We start from the raw sequence: 20,052 nt of genomic DNA on the forward strand, positions 1-20,052 counted from the left end.
GAGATTAATCCTTTGTCTGTTGATTAGTTTGCAAATATTTTCTCCCATTCTGAGGTCTGTCTTTTCATCTTTCTTGTAGTTTCCTTTGCTTTGCAAAAAAACCTTTTAAATTTTGTTAGGTCCCACTTGTTTTTCTTTCTTTTTATTTCCATTACTCTAGGAGGTGGATCAAAAAAGACCTTGCTGTGATTTATGTCAGAGTGTTCTTCCTATGTTTTCCTCTAAGAGTTTTATAGTGCCCGATCTTACATTTAGGTCTCTAATCCACTATGAGTTTATTTTTGTGTATGGTGTTAGGGAGTGCTCTAATTTCATTCTTCTACATGTAGCTGTCCAGTTTTCCCAGCACCACTTATTGAAGAGACTGTCTTTTCTCCATTGTATATTCTTGCCTCCTGTGTCATAGATTAGTTGACCATGGGTGTGTGGGTTTATCTCTGGGCTTTCTATCCTGTTCCATGGATCTATATTTCTGTTTTTGTGCCAGTACCATATTGTCTTGGTTGCTGTAGCTTTGTAGTATAGTCTGAAGTCAGGGAGTCTGATTCCTCCAGATCCCTTTTTCTCCCTCAAGACTACTTTGGCTATTCTGGATCTTTTGTGTCTCCATACAAATTTTAAGATCTTTTGTAATAGTTCTGTAAAAAATGCCATTGGTAACTTGATAGGGATTGCACTGAATCTGTAGATTGCTTTGAGTAGTATAGTCATCTTCACAATATTGATTCTTCCAATCCAAGAGCATGGTATATCTCTCCATCTGTTAGTATCATTTTTAATTTCTTTCATCAGTGTCTTATAGTTTTCTGCATACAGGTCTTTTGTCTCCCTAGGTAGGTTTATTCCTAGGTGTTTTATTCTTTTTGTTGCAATGGTAAATGGCAGCGTTCCCCTAATTGCTCTTGCAGATTTTTCATCATTAGTGTATAGAAATGCAAGAGATATCTGTGCATTAGTTTTGTATCCTGCAACTTTACCAAATTGATTGATTAGGTCTAGTAGTTTTCTGGTGGCATCTTTAGGATTCTCTATGTATAGAATCATGTCATCTGCAAACAGTGACAGTTTTACTTCTTTTCCAATTTGTATTCTTTTTCTTTCTTTTTCTTCTCTGATTGCCATGGCTAAGACTTCCAAAACCATGCTGAATAATAGTGGCAAGAGTGGACATCCTTGTCTTGCTCCTGATGTTAGAGGAAATACTTTCAGTTTTTCACCACTGAGAATGATGTTTGCTGTGGGTTTGTTGTATATGGCCTTTATTATGTTGAGGTAGGTTCCCTCTATGCCCACTTTCTGGAGAGTTTTTATCATAAATGGGTGTTGAATTTTGTCCAAAGCTTTTTCTTTATCTATTGAGATGATCATATGGTTTTTCTTCTTCAATTTGTTAACATGGTGTATCACACTGATTGATTTGCGTATACTGAAGAATCTTTGCATCCCTGGGATAAATCCCACTGGATCATGGTGTATGATCCTTTTAATGTGTTGTTGGATTCTGTTTGCTAGTATTTTGTTGAGGATTTTTGCATTTATATTCAGTAGTGATATTGGTCTGTAATTTTCTTTTTTTTGTAGTATCTTTGTCTGGTTTTGGTATCAGGGTGATGGTGGCCTCATAGAATGAGTTTGGGAGTGTTCCTTCTGCTGCAGTTTTTTGGAAGAGTTTGAGAAGGATGGGTATTAGCTCTTCTGTAAATGTTTGATAGAATTCACCTGTGAAGCCATCTGGTCCTGGACTTTTGTTTGTTGGAAGACTTTTAATCTCAGTTTCAATTTCATTACTTGTGATTGGTCTGTTCATATTTTCTATTTCTTCCTGGTTCAGTCTTGGAAGGTTATACCTTTCTAAGAATTTGTCCATTTCTTCCAGGTTGTCCATTTTATTGGCATTGAGTTGCCTGTAGTAGTCTCTTAGGATGCTTTGTATTTCTGTGGTGTCTGTTGTAACTCCTCCTCTTTCATTTCTAACTTTATTGATTTGAGTCCTCTCCCTCTTTTTCTTGATGAGTCTGGCTAATGGTTTATCAATTTTATCTTCTCAAAGAACCAGCTTTTAGTTTTATTGATCTTTGCTACTGCTTTGTTTCTATTTCATTTATTTCTGCCCTGATCTTTTATGATTTCTTTCCTTCTACTAACTTTGGGTTTTGTTTGTTCTTCTTTCTCTAGTTCCTTTAGGTGTAAGGTTAGATTGTTTGAGATTCTGCTTGTTTCTTAAGGTAGGCTTGTATAGCTATAAACTTCCCTCTTACAACTGCTTTTGCTGCATCCCATAGATTTTTGCATTGTCGTGTTTTCGTTGTAATTTGTCTCTAGGTATTTTTTTATTTCCTCTGATTTCTTCAGTGATCTCTTGGTTATTTAGTAACGTATTGTTTAGCTGCCATGTGTTTGTGTTTTTTACGTTCTTTTCCCTGTAATTCATTTCTAATCTCATAGCGTTGTGGTCAGAAAAGATGTTTGATGTGATTTCAATTTTCTTAAATTTCCTGAGGCTTGATTTGTGACCCAAGATGTGATCTATCCTGGAGAATGTTCCGTGAGCACTTGAGAAGAATGTGTAACCTGCTGTTTTTGGATGGAATGTCCTATAAATATCAATTAAATCTGGTCTATTGTGTCATTTAAAGCTTGTGTTTCCTTATTAATTTTCTGTTTGGATGATCTGTCCATTGGTGTAAGTGAGGTGTTAAAAGTCCCCCACTATTATTGTGTTACTGTCGATTTCCTCTTTTATAGCTGTTAGCCATTGCCTTATGTATTGAGGTGCTCCTAGGTTGGGTGCATATATATTTATAATTGTTATATCTTCTTCTTGGATTGATCCCTTGATCATTACGTAGTGTCCTTCCTTGTCTCTTGTAACATTCTTTATTTTAAAGTCTATTTTATCTGTTATGAGTATTGCTACTCCAGCTTTCTTCTGATTTCTATTTGCATGGAATATCTTTTTCCATCCCCTCACTTTCAGTCTGTATATGTTCCTAGGTCTGAAGTGGGTCTCTTGTAGACAGCATATATATGGGTCTTGTTTTTGTATCCATTCAGCAAGCCTGTGTCTTTTGGTTGGAGCACTTAATCCATTCACGTTTAAGGTAATTATTGATATGTATGTTCCTATGACCATTTTCTTAATTGTTTTGGGTTTGTTTTTGTAGGTCCTTTTCTTCTCTTGTGTTTCCCATTTAGAGAAGTTCCTTTAGCATCTGTTGTAGAGCTGGTTTGGTGGTGCTGAATTCTCTTAGCTTTTGCTTGTCTGTAAAGCTTTTGATTCCTCCGTCGAATCTGCATGAGATCCTTGCCAGGTAGAGTAATCTTGGTTGTATGTTCTTCCCTTTCATCACTTTAAATTTGTCATGCCACTCCCTTCTGGCTTGTAGAGTTTCTGCTGAGAAATCAGCTGTTAACGTTATGGGAGTTCCCTTGTATGTTATTTGTCATTTTTCCCTTGCTGCTTTCAATAATTTTTCTTTAATTTTTGCCATTTTGATTACTGTGTGTCTCGGTGTGTTTCTCCTTGGGTTTATCCTGTATGGGACTCGCTGCACTTCCTGGACTTGGGTGGCTATTTCCTTTCCCATGTTAGGAAAGTTTTCGACTATAATCTCTTCAAATATTTTCTCGGGTCCTTTCTCTCTGTCTTCTCCTTCTGGGACCCCTATAATGTGAATGTTGCTGCATTTAATGTTGTCCCAGAGGTCTCTTAGGCTGTCTTCATTTCTTTTCATTTTTTCTTTATTCTGTTCCGCAGCAGTGAATTCCACCATTCTGTCTTCCAGGTCACTTATCTGTTCTTCTGCCTCAGTTATTCTGCTACTGATTCCTTCTGGTGTATTTTTCATTTCAGTTATTGTATTCTTCATCTCTGTTTGTTCTTTAATTCTTCTAGGTCTTTGTTAAACATTTCTTGCCATTTTCTCGGTTTGCCTCCATTCTTTTTCTGAGGTCCTGGATCATCTTCACTATCATTATTCTGAATTCTTTTCCTGGAAGGCTGCCTATCTCCACTTCATTTAGTTGTTTTTCTGGGGTTTTATCTTGTTCCTTCATCTGGTACATAGCCCTCTGCCTTTTCATCTTGTCTATCTTTCTGTGAATGTGGTTTTTGTTCCACAGGTTGCAGGATTGTAGTTCTTCTTGTTTCTGCTGTCTGCCCTCTGGTGGATGAGGCTATCTAAGAGGCTTGTGCAAGCTTCCTGATGGGAGGGACTGGTGGTGCGTAGAGCTGGCTGCTGCTCTGGTGGGCAGAGCTCAATAAAACTTTAATCCGCTTGTCTGCTGATGGGTGGGGCTGGGTTCCCTCCCTGTTGGTTGTTTGGCCTGAGGTGACCCAACACTGGAGCCTACCTGGGCTCTTTGGTGGGGCTAATGGCAGACTCTCGGAGGGCTCATGCCAAGGAGTACTTTCCAGAACTTCTGCTGCCAGTGTCCTTGTCCTCACGGTGAGACACAGCCACCCCCCGCCTCTGCAGGAAACCCTCCAACACCAGCAGGTAGGTCTGGTTCAGTCTCTTACGGGGTCACTGTTCCTTCCCCTGGGTCCCGATGCGCACACTACTTTGTGTGTGCCCTCCAAGAGTGGAGTCTCTGTTTCCCCCAGTCCTGTTGAAGTCCTGTAATCAAATCCCGCTAGCCTTCAAAGTCTGATTCTCTAGGAATTCCTCCTCCCACTGCCGGACCCCCAGGTTGGGAAGCCTGATGTGGGGCTCTGAACCTTCACTCCAGTGGGTGGACTTCTGTGGTATAAGTGTTCTCCAGTTTGTGAGTCACCCACCCAGCAGTTACGGGATTTGATTTTATTGTGATAGCGCCCCTCCTACCGTCTCTTGTGGCTTCTCCTTTGTCTTTGGATGTGGGGTGTCTTTTTTGGTGAGTTCCAGTGTCTTCTGTCGATGACTGTTCAGCAGTTAGTTGTGATTCCGGTGCTCTCGCAGGAGGGAGTGAGAGCACATCCTTCTACTCCACCACCTTGAACCAATCTGGGTCACACAGTTCTTGACCCTGTGTGAGGCTGCTTTGGCAGTGGCTCTTTCTCTGAACTCCCTCAGCACCCAGACCCCAGACATACTTCTATTAGATGCAGTTGTATGATCTGCCCTTCTGGGAAAGGTTACACATAGATCTTAGTGTGATTTACTTAGAGACAATAGTTGTGAATCAAAGGCCGCCCATTTTTTTTGCTTCCGCCAAACAAGAGAAGAAAGACGAATCGTGTGGTTAGTGTTAAGAGACCTTTTTAGACCCCCAGCAGGGATTTGACTAAGGGTCTTCCAGAATAATGCACATACCTGTTTTTCTTCATGATATGCTCAAAGGGCCTCAGAAAATCTTTCTGGAAACGGAAGTTGGCTAATTCTCCCTTCTCAAGAAACTTCATGGAGAGCTGCCTTAATGAGTCAACAGCAAAGATAGCCACATCCTCATTGGGGTTACAGCCAACCTGAGCAGGAACAGGAGGTGAGGTGAAATAGGCACAGTGGAACAACTATGGATATGGGGTTCTGAACCTCAAACATGGACAGCCTGCCTTCAAAACAACTGCTCTGGGAAAACACACCTCAGGAGGAAGAAAAAAGTATTTCTTGGCATGAGCTGGACAGTTTTAAGGTTAATGACGAAACACATTTAATTAAACATGCTTTCAAAATATGCTCACTTTGTGTCTCTGTGTCACATTTTGATAATTCTTGCGATATTTCAAACTTTTTCATTATTATTATATCTGCTATGGTGATCTGGGATCAGTGTTCTTTGATGTTACTATTTGCAAAAAGATTAAAACCTACTGAAGGCTCAGGTGATGGTTCACGTTTTTTAGCAATAAACTAAGGCATGTACATTTTTTTGGTTGTAAAATTAAAGGTATGTACATTTTTTTTGGTTGTTGCACACTTAATAGACTACAGTATGGTGTAAACATAACTTTTTTATGCACTGGGAAACCAAAAAAATTCGTGTGACTTGCTTTACTGCGATATTTGCTTTATCGCTTTGGTCTGGAACTGAACCCGCCATATCTCTGAGGTCAGCCTGTATACTGAATGGATAAAAAATAATTAGCTTTGGGGAGGGTCTGGTTGAGGGGTGCTGATGGTCAAAGGTGTTTTTAGCTGTAATTTTTTTTTTTTTTTTTTTTTGCGGTATGTGGGCCTCTCACTGTTGTGGCCTCTCCAGTTGCGGAGCACAGGCTCTGGACGCGCAGGCTCAGCGGCCATGGCTCACGGGCCCAGCTGCTCCGCAGCATGTGGGATCTTCCCGGACTGGGGCATGAACCCGTGTCCCCTGCATCAGCAGGCAGACTCTCAACCACCGCGCCACCAGGGAAGCCCTGTAATTTTTTTTTAAGTGTTCGTGTAATGTTGATGTAATTAGAGACTAATAAGAATACTATTCCCCGGCTAAAAATCCCTGGCTGCTTCAGGAATACACACCACGCTTACTATGCAGCTTTGCACACCCCAGGACATATTTGTGCCCTAGTTTAGAAGAAGAGAAACATGTGACTGTCCCAATGACTGTCCTAGAATCCTGAGAGTTCTACTCGGCCATTTACTTCTTCAAACCCACAGGATTTTCATGTGCTCCGGCTCCCAGGGGGAAGCAGAACATCCTTCTGAGGTGGTGGAAAGAATGATGAGCCCCAGAGTGAGCAACTGAGTTTTCCACAACTTTGTGCTTAACAGCACTGATGAGACGGAGTGGACATTTGTAATGAGGTTGACAACCACGACATGTCTAATTACTACCCGCCAGCCTAGATCCGAAGCTTGTCATAGGCTTGGACAAGAATACAAGGTGCAGTCATGATAACGGTTCACATTTTTTCTCTCAAACAAGTTCATATCAGTGATGTCCACTAAGAATTTATTTACCCACAATAGTGGGAAAGATGGTTGCTGAGCTGACTGATTACTTCAGACGACAGTGTTACCACTCACTCAACAAACAGTTGCTCTGGGGCATCTGCAGGCTCTCATGGCCACCTCCTCACTGAGGGTTCAGAAAGGTCACCTCTGGAGAGGCCTGACACACTGCACTGCCTGACCCTTTACCATCAGTTATTTTATCATAAAATCCAAGTGAGCTCCAGGAGGGCAGGGACCTCATCTATCTACTACCTGGTACAAGGCACTCGGACAGTTTGGTAAACAGATGGTGTGCTGAGAGGTACCTTACTTAGAGCTGATAAGGAAGCAAAGTAAACAAAGAACTCTGATTAGCTGATGGACCAAGTTAGAAGCAAGACTACATGTGACAATGCCTCATTTCACTGGGGTTCCCCAGCTGCCCAGAAAAGCCAACAGTACCCAACTCTTCCTAGTTCACATTTAGTGACATCACACTGCTAACCTTCCATCGAGCATGGGGCGGTGTTCACACCACAGAAATCAGCAGACGCTACAAATCATTTACCAGCGCTCTACTGCTTGTTCTATATCTCAATGACAGATTACTTCTTCTTATGATTTTCTCCTATTCAATGTAGAGAGGGCAATTCTCTTTTGGATAAACCGTCTTTTATTAACACTATTTTTAAGCATCTCTATTACAACTCTTTATCTCCAGGCCTGAGAAAATTTTTTTGAAATCATGAAATGTGTTTTGGTAGCAAACAGTGTTGTTAAGCTGTTAGTTTTCCCCTAAAAAGCAAATGACATTACAGATACAGACACTCATATACATAAAATATATTCTGATTTCATTTGTTCAATTTACATGTGCATGTGCCTATGTGTATATAACGAAACCTCGAGTGGAGAAAAATCTGGTTTTCCCTCCATGGTTTTCAGTTTTAGAACACAGAAGTCTCTGGCTTGTTTCTGATTTAGATAAATGTTAGTTTCCTCAACAAAGGTTTTAGAAGAGTGGTGGCAAAGGAAGCCAGAACACAAGAAGTAGTGACATTTAGAGTGATACTACTGATATAAAGAACATAACTTAATCTTTGGTCATTCAGAAGGTGCTTCAGGATTTCACAATGCTTTCAAACACCAATGTCTGTCCAGTGACTATAATGATTTTTGTGGTGTGAGCCTACCTCCTAAATATGGGATATTAAAGTATTTTAGATACAAATGGATTTTTAATTCATTCTCCATGCGCTCTATCAATATGTAGGTATGCTACGAGCTGTTCTCCACTCCACAGGGAATGTGAATTACACGCACCTACACACTCAATCATTTCTATTTTGAAGTTAGTTGCCTGCCTTTTTTTTGGACATTGATGGAGTGGGGTTTTTGAATTTGAAGAGTTACCTTATTGAAGTGATCTCCAATCACATGCCATATTCGGGACCACTGTAGTCGGATCCGATTCATGTTGTAGTAAGATATCTCCACAATCTTCTGCAAGCTGAACATGCGGGGGTGGTGGGGGGAAGCCAGCTCATCCATGGACACGGCACACAGCCAGCGGACAAAGTCAACTATAGGCCAGACCCAACAACACACGCGAGGCCTCGTTAGTAATGGTCAGACAGTTATGATAGGAGGCTTCTGTAGTTGTCACAGGTGAGTCAAATACATACCTATTGCATTTCCATCCAGTCTGGTAGAGCCAGTAAAAATTCTAGGAAGAAAATTCCAGACATAAAAAAATAAAAATTAGACTTAGAAGCTGCAGCTTCAATTTCAAACACTCACAAAAGACAGAAAGGAAACATTTCAGGTGTGGCACTTCCACTAACATAAACAATGAGGCATCAGAGGAACGAAACTGGTCAGTGAGCTGAGTTGAGAGCTGAAATGCTTATACTGATAGGAAGAGAAAGTGACACATCAAAAGGATGGGGGAGAGTCAAGATAGGATAGCATGGAATGTCACGACAGTGGGAATGGCAGACTGAGGACCTTTAAAAAGCTGCTCCTCCGTAAGAGCAACCAAAAAAACTGGCAAAAATTTAACAAAATCAACTTTTTCAGAACTGAACTCTGGAAACTACCAAAGGCTTGTAAAAAAAATGTTCCTTCAAGAAAAATGGCTGAATCTTTAGACAGCATAGAGTTGGATCATGTTTATTTTAATTCATCCTGCCAATCTCATTTTAGATTCAAAGACACAAATAGGTTGAAAGTAAAAGTATGAAAGAAGACACAGCATGCGAACAGTAACCAAAAGAGAACAAGAGTAGCTGCACTGATATCAGACAATGTAGACTTAAGACTAAAATCATTACTAAAGACAAAGAACATTTTATAATGATAAAAAGTTTAATCTGTCAAGAAAACCTAACAATTATAAACATATACGCATCTAACAACAGAGCCCCAAAATCATGAGGCAAAAACCACAGAATTAAACAGGAGAAATAGACAATTCAACAATGTCCAGAATCGGCAAACCTACACAAACAGAAAGTATATCAGTGGTTATAGGAACGGCGGGAGAGGAAATGGGGAGCGACTGCAATAAATGCAGGGCTTCGTTATGGGGGTGATGAAAATGCTCTGAAATTAGATAGTGGTAATGGTTGCACAACTCTGAATATACTAAAAACCACTGGATTGTACATTTTAAAAAGAGTAAATCTTATGGTGTATGAATTATATCTCAACTTAAAACAATTTAACAGCACACAAAAAGGTGCTAGGCAAGTTACTATTGCGCACTATCTGGCTAAGGCAGAAAAACAGGAAAGAAATGTGCGATTAATGGTACAACAAACATTTTGTTGTATTAGCCTAAACCTAAGGGGGAAAGTAGGGAAAACTCATCAAAAGTACATTACAGACAATATCTCTGTTGGAGAGAAGCCGAAAAGCAACAAGAGCAAGGTGATCAAAATATGCTGATGAAGAGTTTAAAATACTAGGAAAATTGTTCTGAGAGCAATACAAATTATGTCATAAATTCTATACTGCTATCATTTCAGAATCATCTATATTTAATGTACATGATTAATCAATGGTAGTTTTCAGAGGTTTGTTGATTTTTAAGAAAATTCCTATTTTAAGCCCTCATATATAATGAATATCTTCAAATGGGAATACCTGTATTTCTCCTGGATGTTTAGGTCAAGTTTTAAGTGAACAGAAACAGTGGGAAGGTTTTGAGGAAAAAGAAATGGAAATGTCAACTTGGCCAACTCTCACTCATGGGTAGGCTTTAAATCCGAAACTCTTCTTGAAATTTTTTAAAAAGTAATTTCTACACTAAGGAAACAAGGTGATTTAAAACACTAGCACAAGGAAAAACTCTTGTTTTTGAAATAATTTGGTCACAGTTATAATTTTTAAAAAGGCTATGATACAATTCAAGATCAAAATCCAAACGAATGTGAAGGTAATTAGTAGCTGCAGATCATGTGTGCCACTTTTAATCTTTCCTAGTTTGAGTAATCTAGAACTGACAATACTTACAGCAGTCAAACAAATTAGTGATCATTCATACCCAGTAAATATACAGAAGATGCCAAGGCACTGGGTAGTCCAGCTTCACTGGAGAAGAAAATCATTACCTGTCTACAGCTACGACCACACTCTGTGAGCTGGTCTCACCAACTGATTCCTGGAAGCTGGCCATCTGTCTTTTGTCCACTCCACCACTCACCAAATTACCTGAAACACAATGCACAAAATCAACGGTGTTTCCAAAACAGTGAAGTATTTAGAACAAAGTATCCTGTGATATCCAATATGCACAGACAAGAAACATAAGTGAGAATGGTTTGCAGGCAAAACAAACAAAAAACCCCCCAATGATGACAGAATAAAATGAAACTCAGGTTTTGGCATTTGGCATTCAGAATACATTCTTATTAGAGGCTCCCTGGCTTGTACCATTCATCTCCCTTTCTTAAGCGTCTTTTACATTTTTATAGTATTACATGTCTCTTTTTAGGAAAACAAATTCAAATTGATCAATACTAACTCAGCGCTCCTAGAACATGTAATGGTTTCCACACGCAGGTCTGGAAAGCTCTCTAGGATTTCACTCCAGTCACCCTCATATACACCCCAAGAAGTAGATGCTATTACCCCTCCCCCAATTTCAGAGTCTGTGCTTTTATACTGTACTACTGTGTGGGGGACCTAGGAAGCCTGCTCTCCGCATCAAATGGCCTGGGTTTGAAACCTACCTCTGCCACTTCCTCATAATGTCACCTTGTTCAAGTCACTTCACCCTCTGTACCTCACTCTCCTCATTTACAAAATGGGGATGATAACAGCCCCAATTTCACTGAGTTGTTACAAGGTTTAAACGAATTAAAATATATAAACGGAGTGCCTAGAATGTGGCCTGGCACGTTTGTTTACCCTTTTTACTATTATTATTGTTATATCACGGACAAGAGAGTCTCTCAGTTCACTGTATTGCCAGAAATAATTCTACTTTGATAAGAACATCAGTTAACAAAAGATGAACATGGAAGAGAGGTTGAATCTACCTTTGAAAATCTAGAGATAACACACACCCACTCCTCGAATACCAGATGGCTTTCCCTCCGACATATTTATATGTATAGAAAGAAAAGTAATGCACCCTGCTGATGTGGATAAAGTAGGCATTTACTCGACAGTTTAATCACAATTTAGAGAGCTAAGGCAGCACTTCCGCTTCCATCAACAAACATACTGTCAGCTGGCACGTAAGGAAGAGACGATCTACGGGACAGTCCTGATGAGACAAGAAGGGTTTCGTGCCGGTTAACTGGTGAGCCCATGACGGCTGGCTGGGGGGCCTGGTATCTTACCGAGGCCAAGGCCCATGAACTCTTCTCCCGACAACGTGTGGCCCTTCAGGCTCCCTTCTCTTTCACGCCCGGACCCAGACAGGTAGCGTGTCTTGACACCGGTTCCTATCAGCTGAGCGAGCTCCAGCTGGCTGATGCATTTCAAGATCTGATGAAAAGAAGGTGTGAAGAGATGAGTTCCCATTTCATTGGCTGAAAAGGACACTATCATCTTAAATTAGCCACTAGAGAGTTCTCTGAAACAAGCAGCTTTTCAGGTGAGAATAAAATCTGAGGGTCTCAGACTGGCTTCCCTAGTTCCAGCTAGGCAACCCTCTGAGTGTGGGTCTGGAAGACAGACTTGATTATTTTTTTTCTTTTTTTAACTATTAAAAAGGGAAAGAGAAAACGAGCAAAAGAAAAACTGGTACAGTAGAGTTATGCTACACAGATGTTTAGTTATGCAAATTTAATAAGTGCTCAATAAAAAAAGAAAAAGCATTTGATTGGAGCAGGGGATTCCATGCCACTCAGTAAGTGCACCATCTAGTCTGACTCAGCCACCCCCCATCTCCCTTCCACTCGACCCCTCAGATATACAACACACTAGCCTCCCCAGCCTCCCTGCTGCTCCTTTACCTCGACACGTCTAGTCCTACCCCAGAGTCTTTGCACTCTCTGTTCCTTATTCCTGAATGTGTTCCTTACGCTCCTCCCCATGGCTCACCCCTTAGATTCCCAGCTCAGACATGTGTTCCTCAGACAGACCTCCCTCGACCGCCCTGAGATCACACACCCTCCCCTGGCCACGCATATTTCTTTTCCTTAGCACTTACTACTTTTTGGCATTATGCCAGATATTTGTTTGTTCTCTGTCTTAAGAGTCAGCAGGGCATGAATTCTGTCTTGTTCACTGCTGAACCCCCAGCACTTAAAATAGTTGGTGATTATTATTTGGTTAATCAAATAGATGAGAATGTGCCCTGGAATGGCGTGCAGTAGGAGAAAAGACTATCTCCCAGCCCTACGGGGTGGTGCAGGTGCTTGACAACGTGTCCCTGCGCACGGGCCGTCTCTCACCTGGAGCTTACCCGAAGAAACAGAGATTGGTTTCAACTTCTACTGGAGCAAAAACTGGCTGCTTAAAACTTACTGAGGGACGACGGCATGTAGACCTCTAGGTAAACCCTTCCTAAGGAATTTCCATGGGGACTTCTGACTAAAGCTGAGTTTTGCTTTTCATGGTGACCTACAGTCTAATCCCAGAGTATGGGACTCCACTGTACCACTGAGCACTGCTGAGTATTTTCACTTATAAACTGCCTTCCCCTTGACTGAGAAAGGTACTTAATTCGGCCAGAGAGAGCCAACCCCTGACTGTTCCACACGGCATAATACTGTTAAATTATTACTAGTAAACTACTAGTGTCCTCCCTTTTCCAGAAGCTGGAATCTCAAGTAGGTCAGTAACACTTGTGGCCGAGGACTTACTGATTCCAACCTGAATTCTCAAGGTTTCTGTATATCACATAGGTGGCTGATTCATTTTTAACATTTCCAGATGCTGCTATATACTTGGCAACTGGCAGGAACCCCACCTTCACCATATCTCTCAGGTTAAAGAAAAAAGAAAGTTCTAGGAGAGAAAGCAGCTATTTATTGATTCACTAGGTATCACGACTCAGAAAACAGGAAATTATTTCTTAAATAAGCACACAAGTCAAAACTACACCACTGCCCCGCCCCCCCATCTTTCCTAATATGGAATACTCCAGAGTGGTGACCGAGAAAGGAAACATTCGGTGAAAAGGGACTGAGGTATGTGCCATGATGATGATGATCATGATGACCATGACAGCTAATACCTACTGAGTTCTTACTACTTGCCAAATGCAGTTGTAAGCCCTTTTCCACATGTTAACCCCCTTTTTTCTCAGAACAACCCTATGAAGGTTGTAGAGAGGAGGAAGATGAGGCTCGAAGACTAAGCAACTTGCCATGTCATACAGGCAGGAAAAGGATGATACCCAGACTGGATGCCAGCCGTCTGGCACTAGGCCTTCCCCCTGAACCACATGATCCCCATGGCAGGAGGAGGCTGATAACAATTTTCTTTCTAGGTCATCACAGTCCCCACCACTCTCCATGCCCTCACCTCTACCCTTTCACAGTTTTCTCTCTAAAACAAAAAGTAATACGTACAGACAGTAGAGAAATTAGAAAACTTTAGGAAAAAAAGAAAATAAATTGCCTCTATAATGCTATCACACAGATAGGATGTTAACATTCCTGTTTATCTTTTCAAATCCATTTTCCGTGCACGTCTGGCACAAGGGACAAAGCCTCACAATGTTTATAACGATTTTTCAATTTAATATACTGTGATCACCTTCCCACAGTATTAGACAGTGTTTAATAGCATCTTTACCTTTTTCTCTGAAGTCTTTTAATCCACAGGCCCGCCCCCGCCTCACCCCCAACCATCTACTATTTTCCATGCAATGTATTTGTTGAAGAACCTGGTCACCGGCTCTGAGGCTCTGTCGTATCCTAGAGTTTGCACGCTGCATTCTCATGATACCATGTATTGTGCTCCTCCGTCCCCTACATTTCCTTTAAACTGACAGTGGAGGCTTGAATTGACTCAGGTTGGAGTTTTAGGCAAAAACATTTCTTAGGAGGTATTGTGTGCTTCCATCAGGGAGCGTGTCATGTCCAGCTGTCTCTCCCTTCAGCAACGTTATTTTATTTTGTTTCGTTTGGTTTTATTTATATTTTTTTTAAGATTTTTTTTTGATGTGGATCATTTTTAAAGTCTTTATCGAATTTGTTACAATATTGCTTCTGATTTATGTTCTGGGGTTTTGGCCACAAGGCATGTGGGATCTTAGCTCCCTGACCAGGGATCGAACCTGCACCCCCTGCATTGGAAGGCGTAGTCTTAACCACTACGCTGCCGGGGAAGTCCCTCAGCAACATCATTTTAAATGGCCACACAGCATTCTAAGGAGTGGTGCAGCACACTTTTTTAAAAAAAGAGCAATCTCTCATTGTTGGAACATCTAGGCTGTTTCTAACTTAATTTTTCCCTTGAACAACTAAAATTTCCATGAACAACCTTTCAAACACCTGTTTGTGCACATGGATAATTATATCCTTACGTAACACTCTTAGAATATGGTTTAGTTAAATAAAAACGTGAAACCACTGGCAATTTCCCTAATGGCTCATTGTAGATGCTGACCATCTCTTTTCTGATACACTCAGGAGAAATCGGGCTCCTTGGCTTTGTCTTAAATCTACTCCCTGGTGGTAAGAGCTCTCAGGAGGTACATAAGGACTTGGGAAAAGTGGGAAGGAAGCTGCCACAACAGAAGTGCTCTCCGTGTGGACACTGGCCACCGGGGACAGGAGCACCTTGTGAGGTGGTGCATCTGAGGCATTTCACCCACCACGCCCCAGGGAGTCTGACTTTTCTGATACATGATGCATTTGAGGAATGAGACAAAACCCAGTTAAAGTTAGGCTTGACTTCAAGAAAAATGGAATCGACCAAAGACAGACTGGTTCTGAATCAAAGGAAAGCTGGGACTCATCCTCACTAAGAAACGGCAACCCCAGGCTTTCAAAGAAACACACACCTCGTGCCAGGAATTCCCGAGGTAGTTGCCGTCCGTGTGAGCCACCGTGATGAGCGTCTTTATGGTGTCGATGTTCTTCTGCTTCATCTCTGTGATGCTGGAGCTGGCCGTCAGCAGGGAGAAGCGCGCGAGAGCCTGAACGTAGGCATCTCGTTCCAGCTGTAAGGGAAGCCGAGAGGGAACGCTGAGATCCCGCCCTGAGCAAGACCGTTTTCACACTGAAGGGACCGAGCACTGGATCCTCTGTCGCCTTCTGTATGCACGTCGACAGGCTTTACGTACATTAACACACCAGCTACTCCACGCTGCTATCCTCCCGCTACCCGAACAGCCCATCTCGTGTTTGAGAACTAGTCTCTCCTTTGCAGCCGACCTCAAACTGATGTTCACGTTCCATTCCCTTCGGAGGGAGTAGGGGAGGAATCTGATGAATGCTAAGACTGTCACATAAATGCTAATGTCTACAACAATCCTGCAAGGTAGGTCTATTTTCTTAAGTTTACAAATGAGGAAATAAAGGGTGTCTTAGGGAGAAGTTAGCTAGACCAATGCTAGAGAAGCAGCAGAGCTGAGGTTTGAAACCCAGACTGTCTGATGTCAAAGCCCGGGGTCTTGGTACAAAAGAAAATGTCTAACTGTAAGATAAATGGGAACAGAAGACTGAGTTTTTCAACATAAATGGGTGCCAATTCTTAGTGATTTAGAAAATGATACATGGGACTGACAACTTCCTGATTTCCTAACATTTTGAGAACTGCATTTTGCTTATTTGAGTTTTTCAAGATTCAAAAGATTTACAGACATATTCATTGTGCATTGAACTATTTATTTCCCCCAGAGAAGACCTGGAGATAAGGGAAATTAAAACAATAAACTGCTTTTAAAAGGAAAAACAATATTTTAAGCACCAGGGCAGGCAGTTAGCCAGATAGATAGGAAGGCTGTTTTGTCAAATCCAATTAAGTAGCTTGGACCCCACCTATCTTCAAAGAAGGTTTTAATCCAAACCTCCAGTTTTTCCCCTAATGAGGCTGTTGCCAGCACAAATCTGTGGGCTTCCTCTCGGTGGGCATGAGTATGGAGTTTGCTGAGATGTTTTTGGCTAATTGGAAATGTCTGATAATTTCTAAATTTTTCCAAATCTGAAAGAAAATGGCCCACCAGTATCTCTGGAGCTGTGCTTATACCCACCTGCATTCCAAAGATGCAGGCAATCCGGATTGCACATCGGATGCCTTCCAAACACAGGGAGGCCACTTCAGTGTCGTCACAGTTCTGCAGTCCGATGCTGTAGGCTGCCAACAGTGGCGTCCACACCAGCTACCAAGGAAGGAAGGTTTCAATAACGTCTAGAATCTCAGTGTGGAAGAGCACTTAGAGGCCACACTGTTAGTTATGAGCACAGCCTGGATGCCAAGTTCACTGCTACTTTGATTCATTCACAAAGTAAAATAATTCCTCCTAAACTGTGGTCAAAGCTGTCACTACAGATATGCCATTTACTAAACGTACAGTTCTAAAGGAAGGATGGCAAACACGCGGCTAGTGTGCCACCAGCGTATCTACCTGTGCTCACGGCAGACATCACTGATCAATCAGAGATCCCACTCCCTGCTGAGTCTAATCAGGGCTCGAGAATCCTTTACACAGTGCAGCAGGCATCCATCACTAATCAGAGGCCGGCATGCAAGGTGAAATCTATAAGCAACTTGTGTTCTATAAACTTTGTTTATTGAAAGGTTCCTAATTCAAATTATTTAGACTTTACTCTTCCTCCAAGTTTCTTGTGAATTCCCTGAAAATAAAAGCTCACAAAAATCTAGAGTTGATCAACAGGATATTAACAGTTACTATAAAAACATCTTAGAGAAAAACATGAGTGCTATGTATTTAGAAAGTGTACCTTTTCTAGACATTTAAAAAAGAGATCTTAGGATATTGTCTTTTACTTCTACATAATTTCATCTGATAAACTAACCCTGAGGCCACTGAGATGAGATGTCACAATAAAACTGTCTCTTATGCCTGAATAATTATTAATTCATTCAATCCCCCGGCAGCCCTGTAGCACTCTGTATTTGTCTCCATTTCACAGACGATGAACAGAGAGAGGCTGAATAACCTCACCATGGTCACAGAGCGACGAAGTGGCAAAAGCAGGGTTTAAACCAGATGTTCTGATGGTAAAGCCCATGCTGACGTATCCCTAGCATCATCACAGGGCTTCTAAGAAGGACTTGCTTTAGTTGCTGTCCAGAAAGACACACCCAGGCTTGGCCTTTTCCTCTCCTCAATCTCTTCACCATTATAAACTCGCTGGTGAGCTTCTGGCTGGTCAGCTCTAGAATCAGGCTTAGCTGTGTCCTAACTTCTCAGGATACTCACTTTGAACATTGGCCGGACATGGTCCAGGTGAGTGGCACTCGTAAATGGGGCTTTGGCGTGGCTCACAGCCTCCATCAGGGCTTTGGCTGTTTTAGCCATTTGCTCCATCTCCAAATTGTATAGTAGCCGTCGCTGCTTTTCACTAGCGACACCTACAAAGAAATAAGAGAATAATAGCAGCTAACATTCACTAAGCGCTTGCCATCTGCCAGGCTCTGTTTCAAAAGATTTACAACAATTAACTCACGAACGCTCATGAGGACCACTACATGAGTCTGTTGCAAGTATTATCGCCATTTTACTGATGGGAAATGAGGCACAAAGACATTAAGTGACTTGCCCAGGGTCACACAACTAAGCAGTAGAGCTGGGACCTGAATGCAGGCAGCATAGCTCTAGAGCCCATGCTCTAAACCAGCGGTCCCCAAACCTTTTTGGCACCAGGGACGGGTTTCGTGGAAGACAATTCTTCGACGGACCTGGGGGGAGGGGATGATTTCAGGATGACTCAAGCACATTACATTTATTGTGCACTTTATTATTATTATATTGTAATATAGAAATAATCATACAAGTCACCATAATGCTGACAGGAGGCGGAGCTCAGGCGGTAACGCGAGCGATGAGAAGCAGCTGTGAATGCAGATGGAACTTCACTCGCTCGCCCGCCGCTCACCTCCTGCTGTGCGGCCCGGTTCCTAACAGGCTGCGGACTGCTACCAGTCTGTGGCCCGGGGGTTGGGGACCCCTGCTCTAAACCATACACACTGCTGTTTCTCAAATAAAGAAACTGATAGCTTCACAGGGGTGTTAACTCAGAGAATTCTAATCAAGGTTGGCACAATCACCGCTGGTATTATAGCAGAGTTTTAAGGAACATTTTTGGGGAATAATTTAGCTCTCAGATTATTTTAAATTCCATCTTGTAACTAATTACAAATCTAGCAAGAAGATTAAGTGATATTACGAAAGTGCCAACATAATCATAATAACTAATTTAATCACATTTCTTATTTAGATAGCTAGATATGCAAATTAAATCTATCACCAGGGAACTTAATCATGCATTCCGATACCCTCGAAAACTGGAATTAATAGAAATAATTTGCCATTAGACCTTACTCTGCTTAGTAGATTTGGTTGCAATCGTGTGTTCTTTTGTTTCTTTCATCGCAATTTTCTTGCCTTCTATCTCTTCATAGATGCTTGAGAGATATTCTTCAGGCAGATCTTTACTATCATTGATACCCCGATTCATTTTAATATACTGCTCTTTTGTCATTTTATTTTTTACCTGAAATTTAAAAAAATTAAGAACCCATTTAGAAGATAGCCAATGGCCCAAATAAAGCTCCTTATTTAGCCACTATAGTATATGTATCATTAAAATATTTTACCTGAGGGCTGTGCAAGTCTGTAGTTAGCATAATAATTGAATATGCTAGGACATATGCAGTGTCAGCACTAGCGAATAGAGTCTGCCTGAAAAAAAGAAAAAGATTCCAGATGTGAGAACACACACGGAGCCGAGGCTGGAAGGGTGCAGGGCTCAAGGAGATGTGCTTCTCTCAGAGCAGGCCAACTGCTCTTCAGGATGCTTTCATCATCACTGAATGATAACTAATGATCCAGAGTGTAGAAAAAGCTAGTTAAGAATACGTGTCAGGGCTTCCCTGGTGGCGCAGTGGTTGAGAGTCCGCCTGCCGATGCAGGGGACACGGGTTCGTGCCCCGATCCCGGAAGATCCCACATGCCGCGGAGCGGCTGGGCCCGCGAGCCATGGCCGCGGAGCCTGTGTGTCCGGAGCCTGTGCTCCGCAACGGGAGAGGCCACAGCAGTGAGAGGCCCGCGTACAGCAAAAAAAAAAAAAAAAAAAAAAAAAAAGAATACGTGTCAGATTTAGACTTCTTTGAAGAAAGCAGTTTCAAGTCGATTTTTTTTTTTTTTTTTTTTTTGTGTGTGCGGTACACGGGCCTCTCACTGCTGTGGCCTCTCCCGTTGCGAAGCACAGGCTCCGGACGCGCAGGCTCAGCGGCCACGGCTCACGGGCCCAGCTGCTCCGCAGCATGTGGGATCTTCCCGGACCGGGGTACGAACCCTTGTCCCCTGCATCGGCAGGCGGACTCTCAACCACTGCGCCACCAGGGAAGCCCTCAAGTCGATTTTTTTTTTTTTTTTTTTTTTTTTTTTTTTTGCTGTATGCGGGCCTCTCACTGTTGTGGCCTCTCCCGTTGCGGAGCACAGGCTCCGGATGCGCAGGCCCAGCGGCCATGGCTCACGGGCCCAGCCGCTCCGCGGCATATGGGATCCTCCCAGACCGGGGCACGAACCCGTATTCCCTGCATC

The 20,052-nt window shown here is 42.1% G+C and overlaps 1 protein-coding gene across 1 annotated transcript in view; it reads right to left on the bottom strand.

Annotated features, from left to right (window-relative positions):
• Positions 1-20,052, bottom strand: part of ARFGEF2 (ADP ribosylation factor guanine nucleotide exchange factor 2) — a 101,536-nt gene that overhangs the window by 28,835 nt on the left and 52,649 nt on the right. The window contains exons 17-26 of the mRNA XM_060079383.1: positions 19,104-19,188; positions 18,829-19,000; positions 17,707-17,858; positions 16,513-16,641; positions 15,322-15,480; positions 11,702-11,849; positions 10,466-10,565; positions 8,537-8,577; positions 8,265-8,434; positions 5,295-5,446 (exon numbers count right to left, since the gene is read on the bottom strand). Of these exons, the coding sequence (XP_059935366.1) occupies positions 5,295-5,446; positions 8,265-8,434; positions 8,537-8,577; positions 10,466-10,565; positions 11,702-11,849; positions 15,322-15,480; positions 16,513-16,641; positions 17,707-17,858; positions 18,829-19,000; positions 19,104-19,188 (1,308 nt within the window). The remainder of the gene's footprint in view (positions 1-5,294; positions 5,447-8,264; positions 8,435-8,536; positions 8,578-10,465; positions 10,566-11,701; positions 11,850-15,321; positions 15,481-16,512; positions 16,642-17,706; positions 17,859-18,828; positions 19,001-19,103; positions 19,189-20,052) is intronic.

Source organism: Mesoplodon densirostris, chromosome 16, assembly GCF_025265405.1.
Source record: "Mesoplodon densirostris isolate mMesDen1 chromosome 16, mMesDen1 primary haplotype, whole genome shotgun sequence".
Lineage (NCBI taxonomy): Eukaryota > Metazoa > Chordata > Mammalia > Artiodactyla > Ziphiidae > Mesoplodon > Mesoplodon densirostris.